The sequence below is a fragment of the Ammodytes marinus genome, assembly GCF_949987685.1.
Source record: "Ammodytes marinus genome assembly, chromosome: 9".
Classification (NCBI taxonomy): Eukaryota; Metazoa; Chordata; class Actinopteri; order Uranoscopiformes; family Ammodytidae; genus Ammodytes; species Ammodytes marinus.
The window spans coordinates 21714684-21742648 of NC_137213.1; the positions used below are offsets into that span (position 1 = coordinate 21714684).

The following is a 27965-nucleotide window of genomic DNA, read 5'->3' on the forward strand; positions in this document are numbered from 1 at the left end:
CTTGTTTTCCAAGGCGTTTTATTGAGTGCATTTTAGTACAATAGTTTTTCAGAAAGTTACAGCTTACAAACTCTTGACACGTACTTGTCACAATTTACAAGTGGAAGCTTTTACAGAAACGCAAAAAAAAGAAAGAGGAACCGTTCACACACAACATTGTACCTGTGCACATATAAATGTCTGTACACACAAATGTGCCTGCTTTGCACATACACACACACACACACACACACACACACACACACACACACACACACACACACTCGTACATTCGCTCTTTCCCTCTCTCTCTCTCTCACTCAAACACACACACACAAATGAAAAACTATGACAGGTGCACACTCATGTTCAGCTACACCATCCATTGTGTACCTAGAGGGAGGTTGGGACTGGAAATGACCCCCATATGATCAGCTGGTCTTCCTGCTTGTTGGCTGTCCACAGCAATTCTACTGAGAGTTCATTGTGTGTGTGCATGTGAACATGTGCACGTGAAGTGTTGTGTGTATGTGGTTTTATATGTGTGTAAATCTTTGAGTCCACAGTCTGAAACAGAAGAGAGAGAAAAAGAGAATGGGTTAGTTTCACAAGTTCCGTTATGTAGGGTGTCACGTCAGGGTCATTTTCAGGTGAACACGGCTTCTGCTGTTCTAGCCCATAAATGAAAGGCATGAAATCGGGCTACTAAAAAGGACCGTCGGTCACTTCTCAGACAGTTACAGCACCGTGAAACATTTAACAAGCTCTGTGTCTTGTGTTTTGTAACACTGGGTGATGAATAGCTTCCATATGAAGCAGCTTTCGGAGAAGGGGGAGGCAAACCGCCTTCTCCATTCATCACACTGGAGTGTCATTACAGTCAGATATTTAGAAAGACAAACAGAGCAAATGGAAAAAGAAACAAAAAAAATGCAGTGTTGTTGCGTAATGAACACATTCTATCATCTCATTCGCAAGGCTCTTTGGTTGGAAAGCAAATACATGAGACTGAGCCGAATGGAGCACTAATGCATTCAAATTGAATAAAGGGGATTTATGCCAATTTCAAGGAGCATGTGATTATATTGAGGAATACTTGGTAAAATCAATGACTGGGCTGAATTGAAAAAGAGAAAGCAATTGATTTTGCCCATGAGGTAAAAACCAGTTGCTTGATTACAGTATTTTTCCCATTAACCAACTAAAGCATAGAAATGAACATCGATGTAACGCCAAAGCGGTTGCCTCGTGAACCAAACTGTGACCATCATTTCCTTATGCAACGTCTGCCCTGTATCTCCACCCTCACTGTAAATGGAATCCTCCCCTCTCTTTCTACCACATTTGCACACACTATATTTCGGGTCTCTGTCCACTTTCTCTTCATTAGGCATTAGCCTGGAAACCAGACATGAGAGAAGCATAATTGAGGGCCCAAAAGTGTGTGTATGTGTATGTGTATGTGTGTGTGTGTGTGTGTGTGTGTGTGTGTGTGTGTGTGTGTGTGTGTGTGTGTGTGTGTGTGTGTGTGTGTGTGTGTGTGTGTGTGTGTGTGTGTGTGTGTGTGTGTGTGTGTGTGTGTGTGTTTGTTTTCTGACGGTCCCATCTGTCTCCCTGATCAGATGTCTGTTAGACAGGGGGTCGCAGCAGGTGTTGACACCCCTGCCTGGGCCCACCGGAGCATGGAGCCAACCAATCATTTTTCAGGGCCGGTTCTGGACCAACGCAAACCCCGTTCCATGGATAGCTTAGTTACACCCAGGATGAATGAGCTGGAGATGTGCCAAGCCAGCAGTGGGAGTTAGCCAGGGGAGAGAGAGGGCAGTACAGACAGAGTACAGAGGAGGAGGAGGAGGATGACTTAAGGGGGATGACTATACTTAATAATCTGCTAATAGGGCCTGCCATCAATTTCTAATTTTGGATGCAAGGTGGTTAGAACCGTCGTCACTCATGTCTCTTCAAAATGGGCCAAAAAGGGATTTCAGTTATAGGGTCACAGCGACTGCAAAGAACTGATACTATATACTGATATACTACAATAGCTCATGGTAATTGTCTGTGAGCTAAGAGAGAGCTCTTTCTGCCGTGGCTGTATGCCAAAGGAATATTGCCACAGGAACATTTTGGTCAGTTAGCTTTCAGTTTTAATGGCCAGTGTTTTATTATTACATTATTTCACTTGATTTATACAATTTTACAACAGTTCCTCATAACTTAAACCCAAAGCCTGAGGATGAAGTAAGTGACCAGTAAGATATATATATACAGTATATAAAAAAGTAAGACTAACAGCCAAGCCCCATTGCTTATCACTAAACTGTATGTTGTTGTCACTGTGGCAACAATACATTGCACAGACCAATTACACAGCAATCATTAAGGACAATCCATGACAAATCATCATTGTGCAATTTCAGGAACGATCCTTGAAATATACTGTATTCTAGAACAATCTATCCAATGTACCTTTTGCACGTGATGCAGACATCTTGCCATCAAATAGTTCCAAGGACCAATTTGTGCAGTGAAGAGTTATGGAGAGATTTATACATGTGTAAAACTCTTGTCTGTTGCACAACAGCATTTGAACTCACCCTGCCCACCCATATGGCAGCAGCACATAGTGTGAGTGCAAAGATTTACTGAGCTAAAGCAGTTAGCACGGAAGGCTGATGGTGCTATACACTATGAGCATTTTGACTGTGTGCAGGCTGTTCAAGTTTTAATATTCGGAGTGACACCGGACGTCTGTTGGCAAACTTCAGCCCAGCTGTTTTTCTCTGTCTAGAGTCAGTACCATGTCCAGTGCCTTGATTAGCCAATAGCCTATCCTATGTATTTCAAACTTACAGCAGCAAATCTCTCCTTGCCCATGGTATGTGTGGCACCCATGAGAAGGTATACTGGATTTGCCTGAAATACAATATTCTACATGTACATGCAATTTAATGCTAGGTATTGTTTTGCATGTGCAATCAGCTGGTACTCACCATGGATTTGGGGTGCCAATGTGTGGAGTTTCCTCCCCCCCTTCTGGATGGTGCTGAGAAGTCCAAACACAAACAACAAACAGAAAAACAAAACATAAAACATATCTGTACAAGTAAGTGCTCACCAGCAAGAGACAGCATGTGTACACCCACATTAAACATGATCTCCAATAAATGGATATTTTGTCAATTATTTCAACTCCTACAGCAATTTACATATAGATCTACAATACAAATTCATCGCCCACAATTCCTTTAATGTGTTTCCTCAGGTTTTAAGATTCAGTCAGGATAGTCCGCGTGTCCCTGGAACAGGGAGAGGTACAACCAAGTGTCCGTTGTTCAGTTGTCCAAAGGGGAACCAGGGCACCATAGGAATCTACACATTGCATGTGTCTATCACAATCTAGTCAACAAGCATGTCTTTGCAAAAAAATGCAAGCAGAGAGTTCTGTACATACATATTCATACATATCACCTTCAATATGAAGGTTTATTATGAAAGATATAATCATATTTAGCAAGAGATAAACATATTTATATTCTCTGAATCTGGGTGGGGCGAGTTCAGAAGTCCTTTGGCAAGGCCTTCCACCCAGGACTCCACAGGTAGTGTTAAAGTTAAAATACATGTGTGGGCGGCATCTTGCTATAGTGTTATAACAAACAAGCAAACAAACAAACAAACAGATGGTAAAAGACTAAAAATATAACCAGCTCTGAATTTTCACCAGTCCATTTACGATACAATTTTTCTTCAAACGAGCAAAGGATGATTTGAAAGTTGGAAATGGTGTTCCGCTGTACATCCCTGTATTCCACTAATTATCCCTATATGTGTAATTGCTTCTTCTTCTTCTGGGACTTATATTTGGCCAGGTCAAGGCATCTTCATTGCACACATTGACTACGGTAAAATCACAGGTCACACGTGGTTTTCTAAATGTCTCACATCTCTGTTTCACAATTTGAACATCTTCTAGTCCAGATAATATAGAAGTACAATATTACTCAGTCTAACCATACAGTCTGAAATTGTGAGAGATTCCCCTGTTTTCGATGTCGGATTGTTGGGGGGTCATTTTGGTTTACAATGACGATGATGAATGGCAGCCTGTTACCAAAGCAACTAATGTCCGTCTTCCATTCCGTGGGTATATGGAGAAACAGTATAGAGTCTGGAACCCTGAACTCCTGGTGTGGATTGCATGAAGTGTGATAGCTGTTCGCCATGTCGTAGTTTAGAACCCTGGTCTCCTGTTGTCATGGTAGTATAGATAATCAGATTAAGACAATAGTCTCGACTCTGGCGCGTTCCGATGGACTGGGGGTCATTCGAGGGCTGCCATCGTGGTTGGTCCTGCGAATGCTGCCCGTCCCGCGGCACAGCGCCCCCTGTAGTCATGCCATAGTGGTGGGCGACTGGCTCATCTGCACCCTCATGGACTGGATGTTACTGAGGATCTTCTTCTGGTGGCCTGCCAGGGTTACTCCTATTCTCAGCAAGTCCCTGGAGAGAGAGAGAGAGAGAGAGGGGCACAGGGAGAGAAAATTGAAAAAGGCAAGAACATATTTTGCAGTAGGAGATAAAGGAACTTCCGTCATATTGAAGATGGAATGGATTATTTGAGCATGAAGCGATTATACTAGAAAAAACATTTTCTGGTGAAATTGGAAGTCCTCACATTACCATATATGAAAGAAGCACATATTTCAAGATGGAAAGCTACTGGCAATGAACAGAAAATACAAATTTACTAAAATTAATTCTATCACTTGCGAAAAAACACTTTGTAATGCACGTAGCTGTGCATTGCAAAGCGACTACATAAATGCCACCAAGCCCCAAGCGTAACTTTTTAATAAAAAATGTTGAATTTATTTAACATTTGCACATAAATTGGTGGACCAAGCAACATTATTAATCAAAATAAATGAGGTGCAATATCTGTTTCTATTGGTACCACTAGTGCTGCAAGAAACACTATCATGACCCATGCTTTGAAAAATTCCACATTAATAGCAGTGAATAAATGCACTTCATAAAATGTGAATTTAGAGGATTTACATTATTATCCATTTTAGAAAACTGTTCATTAATCATTAGATACTAATCATAACAATTGAAGAGCACAGACGGAAATGTTCTTATCACAATGACTGCCGTGTTCTGTAATGATGAGTTATATTTGCATCGCCCGTAGAGGTACTTTGGTCATTCAAAGACTTGAGATACTTGGTGCATTCATGCTTAAAATACACAGATCTGTCATCAATTGCCATACGGGTTCGCAAACTTTTTCATTTTCACCCAGGCAGGTGAACTCACTCTGAGGTCATTTGAGCCACCAGCTGCAGGGAGGTAAAACCTGAGTTGAGGAAGTTGTCTCTGTACTGGCTCATCTTGATGGCAGCGAGCCAGTCCTCCACTGAGCTGAAGGTGTTGAAGTCAGGTATGGATCTGTCCAACAGTGGCTGAGAAGGCCTGGAGGAGGGAGAGAGAAGGAGGGGGTGGATGGGTAAGAGGAGCTATATAGAGAAAGGCTTTGATGCAATATTAAGCCAGAGGGATTCAAAGAGGAGCGAAACTGTGTTTTTGCTGTGTGTGTGTGTGTGTGTGTGTGTGTGAGAGAGAGAGCAGATGCATGATGTAGGAAGAGGAGGAGTGCATGTAGGTATATTTACTGTGTGATTAATAGCTTTAGAAAGTATTTTGAGCCCTTCATTTCCCCTCCCATTTTGGTGTTTTATAGTACCTACCTACCTACTCAACTACCCTTCATTCTCAGGCCAATACCTATATCGAAGCATGCTATGGTGATGCTTCTCAAGTCACAAGTAAAGAACCAGTTCGCTGAGCTAAATACAGGAGGGAACTTGAAGAAAAACATGCTCCATTGCACAAACTCAAGCTTCCATATGGACAAAAGTTTCCCCCTTTTAACAATGGCAGCAACCCACAAGGACATAGCCAAAACCAGTGGCTTCAGAACAAGGCTCTGACTGACCCTCAGTGGCCAGGCCAAAGCTTGGAAATTGGAATGGAGAAATCTGTGGAGAAACCTGCAGCTTGCAGTTCACACACAGTCCACATCCAATTTGGCTGAGCTTGAGAGGACAGGAAGAGGAAGAGGGGAAGAAATTGTCCAAAACTAGGTGCAGAGCAACATTATAATATTCACAAATGTGTGTTAATGATATGTTTCTGTAGGAGTCTATTATCAACATTATTTTAGAGAAATTATTTATATAACACCGCAAAGTAAACATTCTGAAGTCAATATACGAAGGGGTGCGGATGGGAGGAAGAATTATAAGCAGCAGTAAAAAAAAAATCATGGGAGGAAAAGTTCAGGTTGATGCAATCAGCAGTAATATATATTTTTAGCTTGTGTAGACAACATTTTTAAATAATGTATAAACAGACGAAGATGCATATTTGGGTTTACTAAATGTCCACGTTGGGGTGAAACTGTGTGTTGTGTATCATATGCATTACAGTGATTCAACTCACACTGCTGGGATGTTGGCTACAGCCTTGAGGCTAGTAGGGTTACGGATCATCTTGTCCAGGGTGCTGACAATGTCAGTGAAGCGGGGGCGTACGTTGCGGTCCTTCTGCCAACAGTCCAGCATCAACTGGTGAAGGGCACTGGGGCAGTCCATGGGCGGCGGCAGACGGTAGTCCTGTTCAATGGCGTTAATAACCTAGAGGGGGAGGGGGGGGGGGGGGGGTATGGGGGGGGTGAAAATGGATGGTAAGGGGAAGCCTGGATGGTCAGGAACTCCATATTAAAGATACCTGCTCATTTTATACTCTACAACATTCTTAAGTCACATAGTAATCACAACCAATAGCTTAGTGTTCTGTTAATGATGCTATTAGGGCAAACCACTCTGTAATCCTTTTTTCTTTTTTTTCTTTTTTTTTAGATATTTTTTGGGCATTTTTATGCTTTTATTGATAGTGCAGAGAGACAGAGGTGAAATGGGGCAGAGAGGGGAGTGACATACAGAGAACGACTGCGGGTGGGAATCGAACCCGGGTCTGCTGCTGGGCCCGGCCCGGGAGGGGGACGCCTTACCAACTGAGCTAAAGGCGCCCCCCCACTCTGTAATCCTGACATGCTCATCCCAGCCTCAATAATATCCCCACCAGGACCCCCCAGGCACACTCCCTCTGGTCACTTAAGATACAGTTAGTATTCAGGCTGATGTGCCCTTGCTCTGGATTCTAACCAATCCTAGAGGGCAGAGCAAGGGAAGGGAAGGGAAGGACAGCAGAGGCATAATCACTGCAGAAAGAGGTTGGTGGGGAGTGGGGAGATTGCATACAATTAACACAGTGAAGCACAGACACTTGACACGTATCTCTTAAAGGTTGCACAAGCTATCCTGGCCCTGTAACAGAGAAGCAATGACTAAGAGTTTCAGGGTGATCACAGCTTAGAGTCAAGTGTTTTGTAAGACTTGATCACACTTGGGCCACATTTGGAACTCTGAACTGGGGAACCCTACATTTCAATGACCACACCTTACACTCCACACACTGTTTGTTTGATATAACTTATGATTGTGTAATAAATACACAAACAATGAAAGCAAAACAAATACACCAGATTAAAGCAAACCAGGCTCAATCTAAAACTATGAAAGCACTTCTTCAACACCACAAAGACTAAAGATTACACGAATTGCTGCATTGCACAATGATAAGGACACGCTCTAACTCATATCTATATCTATATATATACTGTTTGTAGAAGTAATCTTCCCTTAAAAAATGCATAGTTGCGAGATAAGGGTCCGGTGTGAAACCATGTGTAAAAGATACTATCATTACAAATTAGAGGCAGCTCTGTAGGTTGCCATCTCCAGCCAGGAGTTGAGTGCAACTCAGCAGAATCTTGACAAATGGTGCATACGGAGAAGTGATTGTGATTGTGTGTGTGTGTGTGGGTGTGTGTTTCTAAGTGTGTATGTGTTTGTGGACCGAGCAGCCGGACTTGCTGAGCGGTGCCAGGCCTCCTTCTCTGCATTAGTCCCAACAGGCAGTGTTTGCTGCTGGCCCACTGAGGCAACATCTGCTGGGTTGGATGGTCCTTGCGGAGCGGGGTCCATTGAGGCCTTGATGGTTGGCTAGTTTCCTCAGTAAAGGAGAGAGACCTCATAGCACGGGCCTATGTCCAACGGTTGTGTGTATTGGTGTTGGTGCCTGCGTGTTTGCGGGAGTCTGTGTGTGTGTACTGTGTGGACCTTATCCAAACGGACATGGGGAACAAAGCCGAGGCTCTCAGCAATCATTCATCACTCTCAAAAGCATGCCAAGAAGGAAAAGGGGATAGAGTGAGACTGTTTCTATAATAAGTCTGCTTTCAAAGGCACAGTCAAGGGCATCTTCAGTGATGATGCTTTGAGATGGGAACTGGGGGAAAATGTTTGATTTATTGCAGCTTCCCCTCTTATGAGTGTTCCTTGATTGTGTATCTTCTACGGGGTGAACAGACAGTATAACCACATCTGTACGGAAATGGCCATCCTATTAAAGTGATGCACACCCGATTATTACGACATGAAAGATTGGAAAAGTGAACTCTTAACTCTTTAAATGTTACTTGATATCATCTTAAACAAACAACATTAAATAGGGTGCTTGAAGTTCCCAGGAAACTGCTACTTTCTGGTAAAGGTGCTACTGCATGGGTGAGGCTATGCTGCACCAGTGGGTGCAACCAAACATTCAACTCTGTTTTTGACAACACACCTTTCTTCCTCACCTATCAAATACAACTTTCTCTCCATAGCTGGCAGCTCATTTATCTCTCACTTCCCAAATGACCCAAACCCAATATCCTGTTCTAAAGGGAAATACATCACACAGAGGAAGTCTCTTTACATGGGTCTTTTGATGTTCCCAACCACAGAAGACAGACACTTACATCCTGGTTGGACATGTCCCAGTAAGGCCTCTCTCCGAATGACATCACCTCCCACATGACGATGCCGTAGCTCCACACGTCACTGGCTGAGGTGAACTTTCTGTAAGCGATGGCCTCTGGCGCTGTCCACCTCACTGGGATCTTGCCACCCTGAGGAATGGAGAAAGCAAAAATGATATAAAAAAACATTTCCCAAACAGTTTATTAACATACTTGGCAGTTGTAGCCCATTATTGTCAGCCATTTTCCCTTAACAGCACTGTTCTTGCCTGGACTGTACTCCTCCATCCCTCTAACCCTTCTATCCCCCCCCCCCCCCCAATTGCATCAATCCTTCAGCAGCCAAATCATACACAGGATTCTGCCTCCGTCTCAGCGGCGGCTCCCAACACCCTTCACATATCGACCCACTTCACATTTAACGTCTCCCCTCCCACAGCCCTGTTTGAATAAAGGAAGATGGGCTTTCTGCTCGTATGTCGAGCGTGTCTGCCTGTAATTGGGCTACCTGGGCCTCGGGCATGCCACGCGCCCCATTGACTGAAATTGACAGCTGCTTGTTTAGAATTCCACAGACACGACATCACACACGCGCGCGCATACACATACATACACACACACACACACACACACACACACACACACACACACACACAGTTGGTAACATGTGCGAAGGCAGAAACACAGATGTGTGCACACCCCCACGAACGCACACACACAAATCACACAGATACACGTAAATCCCTGTTTTTCTTCCCGACCTCCCCACAGCCGCTCCCCTTATATCTGACTTGAGCTCACCAGCAGTTTAATAATGCCAATTAGCTGAACCTGAGCATTTGCTGATAAGCCTCTGCTGGAAACAACCGCAAACCCAGAGAGCAACCTAAACAGACCACCATGTTCCCTGCTGTCCTTGGAGAGCAAGAGGGAGAGAGGAGCCAGATAGAGAGGGGGTGGGGGGTAGGGACATAAAGAAAAAAAGAGAGAAAGAGAGGTAGGGACATAGAGAAAGAAAGAGAGAGCGAGAGAGAGAGAGCAAGAGAGAGAGAGAGAGAGAGAGAGACAGAGAGAGTGAGGGGAGAATGAGGAACAGTGTTTTCATACTACTTGATACTGCTTTTTTCCTGTATTTGTGAACCTATACACACACTTAGAAAAAGGTGTTGCAGGTCAGCGCTGTGTGGCATTGAAGAGGTGGAGAGGCTGAGCTCACTAATGAGCACCTGTTAAGGGTTTGACCTTTGAGAGGTCGCTGAGACCCAAAAGAGATTTAAGATCTGACGAGGATTGGAGACTGCCGTCAGGACACACTACAGGAAGCTGAGGTAACACACACAGCTCTGACTGAGCACACCAGCCAGTGGAGACTAAGATACAAGAAGGCTATGAAATTAGGTAATGGTGCAGTGGGCGCTTGTGAGGAGGTGTGCTAGTGTGTGTGTGTGTGTGTGTGTGTGTGTGTGTGTGTGTGTGAGAGAGAGAAATAATGAGAGAGAGAGAGAAATTGGAAGAACAATAAAGAATTATGGTGAGGAAGAGATCAATAGTTGAATAAAGGCTAGCTAAGCCCCAGCGACTTCAATGCCTTCCTCATATCTCTAGACTAGTTCATATCTGAAGCGTTTCATCTAAAAAACTATGGTCCCCGGACACTGTCTCTTACCCTTTCTTTCATCTGAGGGCATATGGAGCTACGCAGATAAAAGTACGCAGACAAATATCCTCCCCACAATAAATTCCCTACTTTTTCATCTGTCACTCTGTCAGGAGCAATGCTTTGAGTCAATTATTTTGTCCAGACAAACATACAAACGATGAAAAACAAAGAAACAAACAAGGAATGGCATGAAAAAAATAGCCGCTCCGAGCAAAAACGCTGTCGTCTATTACAGCCTCTCTTTATCATTACTCGCTCACTGCACTCCCTTGCAATGCTGTACGTCTGGTCTCATGCCCCCGGACCCTGTCGGGATATCAGCCGAGTGTCGCTGGGACGGACTGAGCAAAAGACACAGGATTTTACAAGATGCTCCCTGTGCTCCTCCAATGAGACAGACCATAGTAATAACATTTCCAAAAGCGAGTGAGTCAGAGACAGCCATGCAAACCCTTTAGTAATTACTGCTGTGGGCCACTGATAGCTCTGCCAAAATCCTGCTTTAATAATAACATGAAGTCCTGAACAGCTCACACATACATGGAGGAAGACAACAACATAATAAAAAGCATTTAAAAAATATATATATATTATTATTTAACTCCACAGGGAATGAATCAGGAAGGGGGGATAGCAGAAGCAGTGATGGGAATTAAAACAGACCTTATGTCAACACAAAAGCCCCAGTGCTTTGTGAAGGCCCTCGAAGCATGGGGAGAGCAGCTCTTTGGATATGGTATATTGTGGCTGGGCTACTGAAATAGGAACAAGCTGTTTTCTGTTTGCCTTGAAGTGAAATATCGCCCCTGAAACAGGATTCATACACACTCCTATTTGTCTCGGACGGTTGACTCTGTGTAGATGAGCCAGACTGTGGCGTAGAGGCACTGCAGCGGGCGAACCCTTCTAGGCCTTGAGAGAGGAGTAATCTGTAATAATAGCGAAGTGATACTTTGGGGAAACTCCCTAGATAATAAATAAAGTGGATGACATATAGTGTCCGATTTTTACGGCGATACTTGGATGGGTCTATTTTCTGGCTGATAAATGTTGGCATTATGAAGAAAAAGCGAGTTGTCGGGAGGGCGTGAAAACCTGAAATAAATGTGCCACGGAGATAGTTTACCATAAACTGACCAGAAAAAAATGTGACTCCCCATTTTTCTTCACCGAATGACATTTTTTTTTATTTGCCAGAATTTCCAAATGCATGCTATGTGGGGAAAAAACACATGTGGTTTGCCGACATAATTCCCACCCGAAACAGCAACAGTTGTGTATTGTCAGTGTGTCATCACCAGGATGGGATTTCAGTACGAGACTGCACCCACCAGGTTGAGACCACCTGTGACAGGTTGTGGCCAGTTGTTGTGACAGCGAGTGACATGTCTGGAGTCAGATTGCAAACAAAGATGTGTCGGGACTGTTAGGTTTAGAGGTGTCACGCAGTGAGACGTTCGTGTTCCTGTCACCGCCTCGTCTGTAATGTGAAGGATAAACATGTTGTAGCCAGGTAACGTGTGCTTACTGGTTTCTGGTCCCATCGGCTCAGTATTGTGTGTGTGTGTGTGTGTGTGTGTGTAGACACAGGTACACGCGGCAAGGATATGAAACACCTGTCATGTATTTGCAGTGGCTTGAGCTATGCTTCCACCAATGTGCCAGATACCTTCATGTAGTAGACCGTCACCGACATGCCGTACCTAGAAGGATTGAGTTGAATGAATGTGGAGCAAATATACCTGTCAGTGTAAGAGTGCAATTATAGTCATCCTTAACATGTACTGTAGCAATGTCCCAGAAAAATTCACAGTGATTGAAAAATAAATAGTCCAGTGTTTGACCTTGTTTTTTACTTTTGCTTTTTCACTTTTTCACAGAAGCTATTTAGAGATTCCCATACAAACTTTCTCCTTCATCTTGGAGACAAATATGTAGATCTCCCTCTCTCTCTGACTTTTTCTCTCCGCCGTTCCCTCTTGTCCTTGCCTTTGCTCCTCCAACTTCGGTAATCCATTTCCTAACAATGCACACTTAAATGGACTTGAGAGTACATTTACTTAGGCCGGGGCAGAGTGCTCCATCAACATCCTTTTAATGAAATCTTGAGAGCAACGATCTGCCTTGAATGTCTGCTTACACAGAATGAAAAAGAGAGTGATAGAGTTGTAGAGGGAGAGAGAGAGAGAGAGAGAGAGAGAGAGAGAGAGAAGAGTGACATCGAGAGATGGGAGGAAAAGTAGAAAAAACTAAAGAAAAAAAACAGGCGAGATGGCTGATGACAGAGATGTTGGTTTTCACAGATGGGACCCATGGGAATTTCTGGTGGCTAGAAAGACACGGGTCTTGCAAAAAATAATAAAAAATTAGTGAAGCATTTGTGATTTTTTTTATTTTGTGTTCCAAAGATCCCAAACAGGCTCAAATTAGGCTGGGAACTTTTCGGTCTTTTTTTTATTTTTTAAGATTTGATTAACAAATTAATTCCAAAAATGTTATACTGCGTGGGAAATTAACAGAGGGGAATTAAATCATACTATTACAAACAGAACAGCCCCGCATAATTCCACTACTTTCTGAAAAACAGATGAAATAACCTGCTCTACTGCAAAGAACCTTCTGTCTGTATAGCATGCAGATCCCATTTCAAAAATAATTGCTGTGAGGAACTGAACACCAGCCAAGTTACAGTATAAATTAAACTTGATATTGTATGTTCCATTTGTCCCTTATTATTCAGAGAGTGTACTTGGAACTGAGAAATAAGGTCATTTTAGAGTCAGGTCACTGACTAATGCGCAACTCCTACTGCATTCTAATTATCTAATAAACCTCAAAGAAACAAAGCTATGAGACCTATTGTTTAAAAAAAGAAATACACATTTTGAGGGTTAAATCTGCCACGTTATTCACTTGCTTAAGACAGAAAGCTTATCAGACAATGCAACAGTTAATATGGGAAACATTTAATTGATACTTGGGGACTTATTATTCAAAGGTCAGTTTCTACCTTATTTGGCTAGAAATAATGGTAACTTGATGAATCCCATGTAGTGCTGCACAGCAAATACAATACATCCAATTGCCTGGATTTAAAATAAACCAATACAAATACTATAATACTTTACAGTGATTATGTAAACCAAGTTTGTATGTGTCACACATTACAGCTATGAATACAAAAACAATGTGGCTCTGTAAACAAGATCTAGACAACTATAACAGCACACATATTTTACTCTTGTAGCTGCAGCTTTTTGCAAACATTAATGTTTAACAGCTTGTTGGCATTGGAAAAACTCATCTCAATTTCGAGGTCTCTCCGATAATTATAGGTATCACAGAAAACTTGTGTCTTTCTTTATACATGCCATATTATGCAACATCTGTCCTTCTAAGAAAACCACACCAACCTATGGTCATATTTTTTATATGACTGCAGGTGTTTTGATTGTTACACAATTAAGTTCAGAAAAAAAACATGTTCAACATGTGTCCTAGAGTGGTTACTGGTTACCATTATTAATCCTCCTTCACCATAACATAATCATAAGCACCAAACTGTGTTCGGTTAAAGAGAAATTTCAGTGCCTCGAGGGAAAGCTCAGCAATAGATCTCAACATTTCTGGCATCCGCTTGCACCGTCAAATTAGACTGAGCAAGCATCCGATCTTTTACTTGTATTATTACATACTAAAGGAAGACAGTGACCTCTGCACCACGATGATTCCTTCACAGGATACGGAAAAAAGCAATTACATCTACTGACAGTTCTATCAAAGTGAAGCACAACCTCAATAGGCATGGGTTTCCCTTTATTGTTGAGGCTGATATTGTTCTTAATGTGGTAAAAGCTACCGGGAAGGTAGTTATGATGGCCCCCTTTAATGAAAGCAATATGAAAAAGGCAAAAGGTCACAAGAGTACTTTGAATTTAAAAGCAGAAGTTCTTATTTGGAAGTTGACGCTTTTGTTAGCCGACAAAATAAATCTCCCCTTTGTGACACTGTTGTAAAGTGTTTTTTTTTTTATGGATATAAGAGCTCACCAACACAGAAGGTACCTCTTTCACTGATTAAGTCATACACAAACCACTCCATTGTGAATCCTTCTCAGATGCAAATGCAACCACAGATGGTGAATCAATGCCCAGCGTACACTGACTCTGGCAAACATGATAGAAGTTATAAATCAAGGAGAGGTGCTCTGAATGGTTGGCTCCCTCTTTGATCCAGAGACCTAGGTATGGATCGTGATTCCTTTTCCCTGGCGAGAACCTACAACTCATCCATATTCATACTCCATTTCCATTCCTGTATATTTTCTGCTGCTACATTCACTCCAAGGGTGGACACATTAAATACATTCTGAATAAACAGTAATCTGAAAACAGCTTAATTAGTTTCAAATGGAGAGAAAAAAATTGATAAAAAACAAACCAGCGTAGGATTTAGCTGGTTGTATGATTTAGCGTTTCAAATGCATGCGTTGTCATTGCAGTGGTGGTGACTCATACTAATGGGGGTTATGCACAGGTGAGCTTGAACCTCTCTAACATTCACTCCCAAATAGAAAAAATAAGTATCTTGCTTTAGGAAGTATAAGCCCTCCTACAGCTGCAAAGTAGGCTATTTGGGGAAAAAAATAAAATTAATTTGTATTATTCCAACAATGACATTCAAGAGCAGAAATGTGTCTTGGAACTTTAGAAATGTATCTGCATAGACAAGCTGTTTGCTGGAAATAGTGGCGCTCATGTCCATCGAAATACTAGTGTGAAAGTGTCATGTGGTGTAGTGTGAAATACACAGTGAATGTGAGATGTGTATTTACATTTGAACTTTTTAAAATGCAAGCACTGTTGGCGGCTTGCTGGAAACAAATGTTGCCAGGTTGAGAACAAAGGTTTGTATCTTTTTTCAGATGAAATGTCAACAAAAAAAACAATGTATTTTATTTAACCACAGTCTGTACTTATTTGATCTTTGTGCAGATGAACTTGCTATTTTCCTTTAATTGGATGGGCCTCATGACAAATACCACACATGTTTTGTAAAGAATATTGTTACAGGTTTCAGGTGGTGGGACTTTGTTCAAACACAAATGTCAGACAAACTCATTTCACGTATTGTTTATTTACAGACTACTCTATCCATTTAACTTAATGCAGTGTAAAAAATAATTTACTAGAAGTTGAAAAGACAAGCCAAAAAAGTGCATTGGCTCCAAGCCAGAGAGAAAGAGAGAGAGAGGCTGTAAAGGATGCGAATAGAAAAACAGACAAATGACAGAAACAGAAAACACATAGTGTGAGCACTGGAGCGGAGCTGAGAGAATGTCAGTTGGGTCACAGGGATTTGACGGATGAGCTTTGTTACTGGCTCTGCCTGACCTCGCCTTTCAACCCCTCTCAGCCTCAATGACAAAAACAAACACACACAGAAACATACATACATACACACACACACACACCAGGAAAACTGCATAGGGGTCATACATTTGTATACTCAGGAACACAGCACAAATAAACACTTACAGTACATGTCAACTCAGTCACAATTCACTATGTACTCATTAAAAGCAAAGCAATGTCAGTCTTTCAAGCAGAAATTCTTGCAACACACATGCCTCCCTCACTATGGCCCTGTGTGCACATGAACCCTCAAAAGAATGTGTAATACCACTTTTCTATACATATCCACACTCACACTTCCTATCAATTCATTGTTCTTGTATGCTATCCACAGACGTTGCATTAAACCCCAGTAACCATGGCCAGATCTGGGATTTTCACTCCCCCATGATGACCACAAAACAAAACATACTGTATAACTCATCACCACTGTAATCAGTTTGACACCTCATTCATTACATCTACGCTGAATATGCCCTACCTTGTATATGGCAAATTGTCTGGAAAAGGCCTTGAAACGGGACAGTGGGCAGCCAGAAAGAAAGAGCTAAGATAGATAAATTGATGCACAGATGGATGGCTCCTTAGATAGATTGATTGGTAAAAAAGGAGTAATGAGAAAATATTCCTGGTTCACTGCGTGTTCAAAAATCAATCCTCTCCTCTAGCAGATTGAGAAAATGGCACCCGTGTCACAAGCTCCTTCAGCATTCATCCCCATTGTGCCCCTCCAAGCTAGTCCACTACCTCAGAGACCTATAGGGATCAACACCTTTGACTTGATCTGCAACTTCTAGCCTCCTTTCTGACTCTTAACACCTGAGCCCCTGTAAAACCTGTCCACGCACGACTGTGTGGCCACCCATAGCTCCAGCACACCATGAAGTTTGCTTACGACATGACTGACACGGGCTTGATCACAGGCAACAACAACATGGCCTACAGAGACAAGGTCAAAGCACCTGACATCTAGGTGCCAAGACCACTTCCATCTCAGCATCAGCAAAACAAAAGGAGCTGACTGTGTGTGTGTGTGTGTGTGTGTGGACCACAGGAAGCCACAGAAAAAAAGGACACACCCCCTTTCCACATTAATGGGACTGCGGGCGAAGAGAGTCAGCAGCTTCAGGTTCCCCCATGGGTTCACATCAGCAGCCAGGGACCTGACCAGGACTCATACACAAGCACCATCACAAAAACAGCTTGACATGCAGCTCTGCTTATACTCCGCAGCCTGAGGAGGTTCTACCATGGTCTTTAGAACATTATGCAACCTTTAAAAAGGAGCAATCCATAGAGGACCTCTACAGCCAGAGGTGTAGGAAGAAGGCCAACAAGATTATCAAAGACCCGAGTGACAAACTGTATCTGGTCTGGTAGTCGGTACTGTGACATCTGGTTTCGCATCACCAGGCTCAGGCACAGCTTCATCCCACTCTTGAACTCTTGAGCTCTCACCATGTGCCACTACTCACACTGCACTGGAACACTTCTGTTGCATTAACACCTGTTTATAAATATGTATGTATTCAGTAATCTTCATGCATATGACAAATAAAAGAACTTTGAACTTTATAAAGAAGGGTCGCTGAAATATCAAGTGTACTTGTGTTCATATGCCCACGAGCTAAACCATGAAACCATGTAGATGTAATCAATACAAATACAAGGCAGCAATGGATAACCTTTATACAAATCAGCCTGCATCACCAAAGCAATGCCAGTGGGGTCCAAGTATTGCCCTGTGAGCTTAATTAATCACGACTTTGGTAAACAGCCAACAGAGAGGGAGGACAGCCCCCTTCTGTCCGAAACCTCCACAACATTGCTCCGTAGTGAACCCACATCCAGGGTTAACGCAATTACCAGCATGTCCTCCCAACTAACCATACATCCAGAATCACACTACAGGCACTGTAATTGGTGTGCCTAGAATTGCAGGGTAAAATTAGAGGGGGGGAAAAAACAGTAGAGAGAAGGGGTGATTAATTTGCTGCAGGAGCCAGGTCGATGGCGATGTAAATCACTGCATGTCAGCGCAATTTAATTTCCCTGATTCCCTCGGCCTTGTCTGCCAGGCCAGCCTTGCTCGCTGATTGGTTAGCGTCAGGTCATAGCTGTGGAAGTCATGGAGTGAAGGACACCACACATAGCTTAATTACAGCATATACTGTAGGGCCCTGTATGGGACCTGTGGATCAACACTGGTTTGCATGTTCCCCTGAATACAGGGGATTAGGCTTTCAGGAGGACAGGTGACATGAAAGTCTGCGGCAACAACTGCTACATTTGTATAAACTGTACAAACTTTAGCATCACATTATGTTCCATTTCAGAATTTAACGGGCATATATGGACCCGGCCTCTCAGTACGTATTGAGTTATGAATAAAACTGCTATCTTGCTTCAGAAGGAAAAAAAAAACAGTTTTGGAACTGAATATTTCATCTGGATGTTTATGATAATAAGGCAGCAGACATTTTCAAAGTGAAGCATAACCAATGATGTAATGTGCTTGTTTTTAAAATCTCTATCAGTAAAAAAAAAACATCATCAAAAAACCTTACCATCAAAACAGCTCGCCAGGTTCAAACTTCAAACCTTGTCTGCCCTATTGACTCTTCGGATAATGCCCTCAAGGAGACTTTGTTTGCATTAAACAACATCAAAATGCCGACCGCAATCTATAATCCAATCCTCACCTTTCACACAATGTTTTATTGGCAAGCTCAGCGGCGCAGACAACAGAGGAGCTGCTCCTCTTTGTTGCTACATAAGACCCATTCAGCTAGGTTTAGCCACAGGGGTCAAGCATACAAAGCAAGCTATTCCTGGGGAGCAATTAGCCCTCAGCCACACCGATGTGAGGTCATATCTCCTCTGGCCCATATTAACACTTCCTCTCCACACATGGGTTACCACCTCTGGACAATCAGTAGCCTCCCCTGGGTTTATATTGTACAGTATGTATGTTGTGAATGTGTGTTTTTGCGTAAAACAAAGATGAATGATTAGACTCGTTTCTACCAAAGCAATGCCCTATCGAGAATAAATAAAGTGCATTGTATGTTTTGTATTATTGTTGTGTTCCTTCACCTATATTAAGATGAACACTAATTATTCCGAGATCTCTCTTTTGATACCTGTGTAGCACTGGCTCATGCTTTTGATCTGAAGTGTTGAAATACCTCTGAAACTGATCCTGAAATAGGCCCTTTTTATAGCATAATATATTCACATTTACTCATAATATATACAGTGCTACCACAATGCTAAACATCCGCAGTGTGTACACTGAATTATTTTCAGAAGGAGCCCCCAAGGTGGTTTCATGAAACAAGTGAAAATATCTTCTCCCAGGTAAGACTGGCAGCATGGGTTGGGTCAGGTCCCTAACAAACTTTGTAAGGTACAGGACATGGCTCAGTTAATTACAACATAAAATGGTGAAAATGACTGTTATATTTATGTTCTTGGTTTATTCAACTTCAAAATTGACCTTTAGGTTAAATAATATAGACATTATGCTCCTGATCCTTTATTGACCAGTAGTTGCGTGCAGAGGACCAGAGCAGGCAGCAACACACTTAAAAAGTTGGCAGTTAACAAGCTAATTTGCACAAAAATATCAAAGCAGAGTCAATACGCGATACTAGTACACACCTGCAAACCAAGACACGCACTTACACACGCACACAAACACACAAACAAACACACACACACACACACACACACACACACACACACACACACACACACACACACACACACACACACAGACAAACTAATGACCTGTGCCGTGTGTTTGTGAGGATGTAAAAGTGTGTTTTGAATTAGGAGGAGGAGAGGCAGAAGATGAACTAACGATGGCTGCTAATAATTACAGATCTGTGGTGTGGAGGAGTTAATGAGGAGCCAAAGCCTCCCATGATGCCCTAGTAATAATGAATGAGGAGTGAGAGAGAAGGAGGGAGGCAGAGAGAGGAGGTGGTAGCTGTCACTTTGAGAGGCTGCAATGCCCTTTGGTTTCTCTGCACTCTGGTCATGTCAAAGAGAGAGGAGCCTTCCCAGAGGAGGCTTGTCTCCACACTAATGAAGATATGACAGACCTCCAGTCCGTGACTTGCAGAATATAGGAAAGAGGAGGACGGAAGATGAGGAAGAGGAGAGACACAGCTCATATGAAATAAGAATTTGAAAGCCTTCTAAGGCCTTCAAAAAGAATGAGACCGTCAGATAGAAGAAAAACTGACAAGGCTGATGGGGGAGAGTTTTTAAGATGTAACGTTGTGAATAAAAACTTGAATGGACACGTAAAATAAAAAAACATCCATTAAATGCAGGTTAACACCGGATGAGTGATATAAATAATGTTAGCCAGACCACTCTAGCAAGGTTAATGGTGAACAGTGCAAGTACTCACTAGAGAGCTGGTGTAGCTGGGATCAGAGGTGTCATCCTGTAGGTAGCGTGACAGGCCAAAGTCAGACACCTTACACACCAAGTTGCTGTTGACCAGAATGTTTCTTGCAGCCAAGTCACGATGGACGTAATTCATTTCTGAGAGATATTTCATTCCGGCAGAGATCCCACGCATCATCCCCACCAACTGGATCACCGTGAACTGACCATCATTTTGCTAGAGTAGAGTAGGACAGAGAGAAAAAATAAAATAAAAATGTTCACGGTTGGTCTCCTATTGTTTACATACGGCTACCCATTTACAGAGCCTAGGCTTTGTATAAACACCTGATTATTTTTCACACAAACACAAAAACAGTACGGACAGGAAGCGGACGGTAAGGAGAAAGTTGCTGATTTTGACAAACATTGTTTTGGATTAAAAATCGCTGAATCCACCTTTCATTATGGTAACTTATTTCAGAGATGTTTTTCCCTTCTCTTTCTTGTATATCTTCTGCGCTCTTTCCTGCCTTTCAAACTCATTTAACGTCTTAGAAAAGCACAGACAAGCAAAATGGATTGCTGGAGCCAATCTTGCTCATTGTAAGTGTTAAAGCATTGCTCCATTCTGGCATGTAGGCATCCATCTCTTTAACATCCACGCATGGTGCCCCTACCCCTGTGTGAGCGCTCTGAAGAGCGAGCTTTGAACCCCCCGAAACACACTAACAAATAAGAGGGTAAGGGAGATCGATGGAAACACAAGTCGGATGTGGCGGTTAGCAAAGCCAACTTCAAAGAGCCCCTTTAAACCCACCCTAGATCAAAGGTGAATAGAACATCAATCCACGAGATTGAAGGAGGAAAAAAAGCGAGTTGAATATTGATTAAGCTCTATGTCCGTTCAATCCTGACTACAAAAGAAAAGACTGAGGAGTCCATTAATAGCTGCAGGCATTGATAGAGAAATTAAAGGCTGATAGGGCTGGGGCTAATGGAACATTTTCCAATTAAGAATGATTGAAATCGTATTCCTTGCCATGAAACACATTCTATGTTGGAACAAGATGGGTTTTAGAAGGCTCATTTTAAAATTTGTTCTAGGAGGGGTTCTTTAGCATTAACTTCCTTTGTGGGACCTTCTCAACGATTAATTTCCAGTTAGCTTCTCAGTTCCATAATGTTTAATGAATAGGACTTTTGATCACCACCATATAACTGCAACTATGACATATTATATGTTGGTCTTCACACAAAAAAAATTACTCACCCTGAGGAATGAATCGAGGGCACCATTCTCCATGAATTCGGTAACGATCATGACTGGACGGCTCTTTGTGACTACACCCTCCAGACGGATGATATTTGGGTGGTCAAACTGGCCCATGATTGATGCCTCAGCCAGAAAGTCCCGTCTCTGCTTGTCCACGTAGCCTGCCTTCAGGGTCTTGATGGCCACATATATCTCCCTCTTGCCGGGTAGCTTCAAACGCCCCTTGTAAACCTCCCCAAATTCACCTTGACGGGGAAACAGAGAGAGGCGCAATGTGGTTGCAATGTCAAGAGCAAGAACTCATCTACTTTTGTCTGATTAAAAGGTGCTCCGAGGAACTTTCAGTTTATGTTCATTCTTGCACCCCCTTTGGACAAAAGAGGTAGTGTTTTTGCTACGCCAGTCGTAGTTTCTGGGTGAGTGTACCCATGACAAAAGCATTAAGAAAAACTATATTAAAAACAGCTTCCTTTGCACAGATGGAAAAATTAGACTGTTTCCGAAATATTTCAAAGTTCCTCGTAGCACCTTTAAAAAGGGGATCAAACAAAATTTGATGATTCGAAAAATGTCAATGTATTCATTAAAGGAATACTTCACCCATACACAATCAGCGTTCTATCACTATAAAATAACTATTATAATATAATGAATGAGGTTTTTCTTCCCCCAGTCTTCCCTTAGTCTTCCCTTGGCCCAGCTGTCCTGTTAATCCTAACCCTTACTGTGATGTCACAAGAAGGAAACTGTAGGGTTAGACAGTGAGACCATAAAACACTCTTTCTGCCTTTTCTCAGGCTAAGATGATCCGATTAAAAAAAAAATTGCACATTTATACTGAATAGGATCTCTGAGTTCAATACACCTTCATATTCCAACTGCTGAAGTAGGCCTTTAAGCATATTGGCATCTCATGCCCCTGGGGAGAATCTATAGTGTTATTATAGATCCTGATGTAATCTATATGAAGCATGTTGAGTGTTATCCAATACTCCTCTAGTGTTGCTCCTTTATCATATCCTTAACAGTGTGGCTTCTCCGACTCACAACAGTCATCTATCCTAAAAGTCTGTCAAGAGCCTTCATATCCCTAATCAAAGAAGAACAGGCAAACGCTGCCTAGTAAATGTTTGGAACCGGTTTGATTAATTATCACCACCTTGGTGTCCCGCTGAGAAACCACGCAGTGAAATCAACAAAAAACGGAAATCTTTAATTAGTTTGTCCCCTTGCATCCTTACCCCTACCATATCTCTCTGTCGCTATCTCACACCTAGCTTGCTGAGTAGGCCAGTCCGCATGTAGCTATTCCAGGCCAAGTCTCATTACCAGGGGTATTTTAGCTCCTGTATGTGAACCCACACATATGGTACCAGCACACCCTTCCTGTTCTGTGTCCTGTTCTCAAGGAAAATACATGTTGGAGAGTCACGTGGACATACTTAGCAAAAGGTATTTTAGCCTCAGGTTGCAGAATGTGCTCATTGCCTTGTTCATCAATTCCAGTAAGACATTGTTACAATACACAGATCAGCTGTACGCATAAGGGACACAAACTGACACTGTGGCTACTTTACATGTTCGGTAAATGAGAAAGGATGAAGCAGAGGTAGATCATGTTAGAGTGCAACACTAATAGGATCCTAAAACAGAGAAGCACGGGGAATAGGCCCGAAAGGCTTGAGTTATTTCTAATGCCATTAGGTCCCAGGGTAGCTGGCCTATATGCTGCTGGTGCACTTGACATGGGCCCTTGACATGTTCCCATCTGATGTGGCTGCCAAAAGGGCTGAGCTTTCCGACCTTGAGCAGATGCAGGCTAAACTTGTTTGCATGCTGGCACAAAGGCATATGCATATAACATACATAAATACATTTAAATATAGCAATGCTCATTCACCTTGCGTGTATATTGCACACACGCACGCACACACACACACACACACACACACACACACACACACACACACACACACACACACACACACACACACACACACACACACACACACACACACACACACACACACACACAAACACACCGATTATTCACACATGTTGTATACCTGCACCAATGACCTCCTCGATCTTGACGGTAGAGACGTCGATCTCCTTGGCAAATTCTCGAACAGCTTCGTTGGGGTCTTCGTAGGTGAAGGGATCGATGTAGATCTTCATCCCCGGGGAGCCTGAGAAGTGGGTCGGGCAGCCCAGTGGGGAGGGGCAGTTAGACATGTCGGCTCGCAAAGAGAGTTCTAAAACAACCAGAGTGCCCAATGAGCTTACCAGAAAAACAATGTAGACTTTTTTTTTCTTCTCCCTCGTGCTAATGCCCAGTGATAACGACGACTGACAAAATACAATTGCCCTTCAAGTCGTGCGCATAAATCACAGAGTGACACAGCATTACTTACAATCACTACACACTCTTAACTGTATAAATGATGATAACCTATGTTACTAGAGTGTCTTCTTCAGAGACTGGCTAAAATACTAAAGTATGTAAATGTACATTGGCACACATAGAATAGTGGATGTGGATGACTACGGGAACAGCTTCAGTTTACGAGTAGAGCAGACGACAAAATGGTGGTTTGATGATTCAGTACATGGTAGAGGGAAGCATAGCAGACAAAAATGGAGAGAGATAGAGCGAGGGAGATGAAGGGATAGAGGGAGGGGTTGAGGGTATATAGAAAGAGTAAATGTAGAGAGTTTTTTTTTAGTCTTTTATCCCTTACCCTTGCATTCTCTGCGCTTTGATAGTGGTAGAAACAATTTCCCTGCAGCCTCTCCCTATAGGAGCTCATAATGAGAGATAAAACCACTGTGCTATCAACTAGCTCTTTATGCTGTTCAGCAATAGGTGAGTTCAGTTCACAGACTAGAGAGGACTGCAAACAGAGGACAGCCTTCTCTGTGTTGACACTGACAGCCCGGGTGGGAACGAAATTACGAAAAAAACCCTTGTAAACAAATTCAACGCACGTCGCCAAACGGTGGACATTACAGCGAGCAAGCAGACGTCAAATCATCCTTTCTACAGTGACACCCAAGGGCAGCCTCTTTTCTCTCAGAGCTGTTAGTCAAACTCTTGGCAGCTCTGATTGGAATAAACCCTTCTCCATCAAGTCAATTTGAGCCTGCTCATTTGCATAAGCCACATAGAGAGAGGGAGGGGTCTCAAGAGACGTGAGGAGGATGAGGTCTGGTCTTGGGAGGGATCAAGGTGCCTCACATTCGCTCTCGAGTAGAAGCTGATTCTAGTTACGGCACTAATTGCCTTGAACCCTGTCTGTGTGAATGTAATTGTTCATTAGACATTCCATACAGATTGGATTCAAGTTAATCCATCAGAGGGTTTACAGCTTTGCATTCCGTAAAGTGGTTCTATTTGCAAGTGTCGCCAATCTGCTCATTTCGGCAGCAACACCGGGTGGAACTCACAATGTCAGCAGGGAGCATACACAACAACAAGCATAATGAGAACTGTTATGGAAATTAATATTGTGTGAATGTATATGTGTATATACTGCATATATGAAATTTATATTGTATTGTCATATATTGTGAAATCTTCATACAAGTGATGTAACTGTCTACCTGTTCTGCATAGTCTTATGCAAGATAAATCAGGTTGTTATAACTCAGATAGTATGTACTGGAGACGAGATCGCGCCAACGTAGGTTTGTTGTGACTCATTATGTTAACCCGGATAAAATCTATTACGTAGGCTAATGTTCGTGCTTTAATAGATTTTGCTATATCTTCTGAAGAAACACTGCCTTACAGCAGTCAATTCATTACAATCCCATTGCTTGATTGCTGTCTAAACTCATGTTTGCAAACATTACAGATCTATTAATTTGTATTTAAACATTGTGTCATCTGGCATTTAATTGCTAACTTCTCATCTTTTAAGACGCTGATATTTCAATTCCACAACAGAACACATACAATCTCAAGCACACATGCATGCACGCACACGTACACGTACGCACATCCATGACTGTCTAATTCACAGTCAAGAGCCTATACTTTCATATCAAATTTAGAGCAAAAACAGTGTGTCTTTCTGTCTCACTCCCTCTGCTACAGCATTGGCTTCATCTTCTCATGGCCATTAGACAATAAATAGATTATTGCTTTAATATTGCATAGGTCTTTCATCTGAGTGTATGACGCAAATGTATCCAAATGTCAGCTACACTTTCACTCAAAGCATACACCAGCAAGCCTGCCAGGAGAAAATGCACGACTGCTGCAATGACTCACTCACCGGCATATAGCACATATACAATAATTGCATACCTTATTCAATGACATGTATAAAGCATACATTAGAAAAAATGGACAAAGTGATTTATTGATTTGAATTTGGATAATAAATCTCAACAAAAATCTTTCGGCTATCACAACATTTGCTAAAGCGCTAAAGAGTATGCAGTTGACCGGCATTCTAAATCACACTTTACTGCACTGCACATAACCATGTTATTTTCACCAATGCCCAGCATTTAGCCTGCTATTAGTCTGCCCTGCTCGTTTACTGAATGGCCCTAATGTAACCACAAATCAACTGCACGGCAGTAATGTTTACATTAATCTACTACTAGCTATTGGTTAAATTAAGTTATTGGTCCTACCACACGTAATTTACATATTGGCTAAGGACAAACAGTGCCAGTAAGGGGAAGCAGTAGCTTCACAAATGTTTTCTTTTTTTAAGTTTAAAGGAATTATTTAATAGTATTCTTATACTCTTATTCTTTCACCAGGGAAACATAATTTACATTACTTCAATATATTTAAATTATATGTTTCATGCGATTATCCACTTTAAGAAATGAACATCAGCAATTGCCAAAACACTGTACGCCTGTATGTGAATCCGTTCCCATTTTATTTCAGTCTGAGACACACACTGATCTGTTTTGTGGCTCTGTGAATATAATGAGTTGAGTCTATTTCCCAAGCACAATCTAATTATCTATCGTTTGATGCCTGAAAATCATCTGTCAGACACCATTTAGTTTATTAGAAGGACAATCACAAAAGGAATATTATAAATGGTATGGGATTAAGAGTTGCATTTATATCGATTAGTTAGTTTGGGTCAGTCCCTATGAGAGTCTTCATGTCGTCGAATAATTCTGATCAGCCCAAAACGTTTTGACAAATATAATACTTAGGGGGATGAAGGGCAATGACAAATGTCACACAACAGTCTACACAATCCCATTCTCATGCAGTGTTCAGATACAGCTACAATTTGTCACACAGGATTCGAACATTTGTGATTTCAAGATATGTTGCAAATCATACGCAATCTAAGCATTAGGGCATAGACTGTGTATACGTCTGTCTGCTAATTAACTGATGTTGACAGGTTGTTGATGGTTGGAAAAGAGTGATAGGGAGAAGATGAAAAATAGCAAATGCGCAGATGCAGTGCAGTGCAGTGTGTGTAATATGGCGTATATGCTTGTGACGCAAAGCCTAATTAATCTATGGAAATATGTGTGTTGTCATGCTTGTGTCCCAATCTGCTTGTTTACGACATCCACCCCAGTGTTTGGTGTTAGAGGTCTGATTCTCATGACCATGGCCACTGAGCTGCACTACTGACTTTACAGTATGAGCATCCTGACGCCTTTCACAATAGGTGGGCTGGAAAGTGAGGAGACTTCACCTGATGTGTGTGGCTGGCAACAGCTGAAACCATAGGCAGCTGGGTGAAAGCCGGCAAAACACATTTTTCGGAGAATCACCCCAAAACAATTGGCTGGTTGACGCTATTTAATTGTCACTTTGGTTGAATACAGTAATTACAAGACTGTCAGTCAAATCTCTTGGGCGAATGAAAAAAAAACAATGCATCTCGGGGTGTGGGGGATTACTTCATGAGTGTTGGCGGTTTTGGAGGTTGAAGGAAATAAACGTATGAATAGGATCCCTTATCAGCCTTTTATTTCCTCTCCACTTCAAAGACGATTAGGGCTGTGTGCGTCTCTGATCTTTTGTTTATTTTCACCACTTATGTTAATTGCATTTGGTTTTTCCAAAAGATAGCCTATGACAAAAACCTAGCAGCAGTTTTAATGAGCCGCCGTCAGCCATTGCTGTGGCTATGGCACAAAGTAAGTGTGTTGAAACGCTTTTCTGTGTCAGGCTCAACAAAACTCTATCCCCTCGAGTGAGTGCCCTTTGAGACTGCTAGGTCGGCAGTACATAGGGCTTTCATTCGAGGTACAAATCTCACCCTGTGTGTGTGTGTGTGTGTGTGTGTGTGTGTGTCTGAG

At 42.2% G+C, this 27965-nt stretch overlaps 1 protein-coding gene across 2 annotated transcripts in view; it reads right to left on the reverse strand.

Annotated features, from left to right (window-relative positions):
* Positions 1–204: 204 nt before the first annotated feature.
* Positions 205–27965, reverse strand: part of LOC307255572 (ephrin type-B receptor 1-B) — a 165498-nt gene continuing 137737 nt past the window's right edge. Inside the window, exons 10-17 of one of the 2 annotated variants that reach the window (XM_080034263.1) lie at positions 23729–23851; positions 21660–21907; positions 20409–20624; positions 8912–9061; positions 6487–6680; positions 5302–5457; positions 2973–4482; positions 205–546 (exon numbers count right to left, since the gene is read on the reverse strand). In XM_080034263.1, the coding sequence (XP_079890389.1) occupies positions 4374–4482; positions 5302–5457; positions 6487–6680; positions 8912–9061; positions 20409–20624; positions 21660–21907; positions 23729–23851 (1196 nt within the window). In that variant the 3' untranslated portion in view covers positions 205–546; positions 2973–4373. Of the gene's footprint in view, positions 547–2972; positions 4483–5301; positions 5458–6486; positions 6681–8911; positions 9062–20408; positions 20625–21659; positions 21908–23728; positions 23918–27965 lie in introns of both variants that reach the window. The other variant, XM_080034262.1, reaches the window with a different exon arrangement.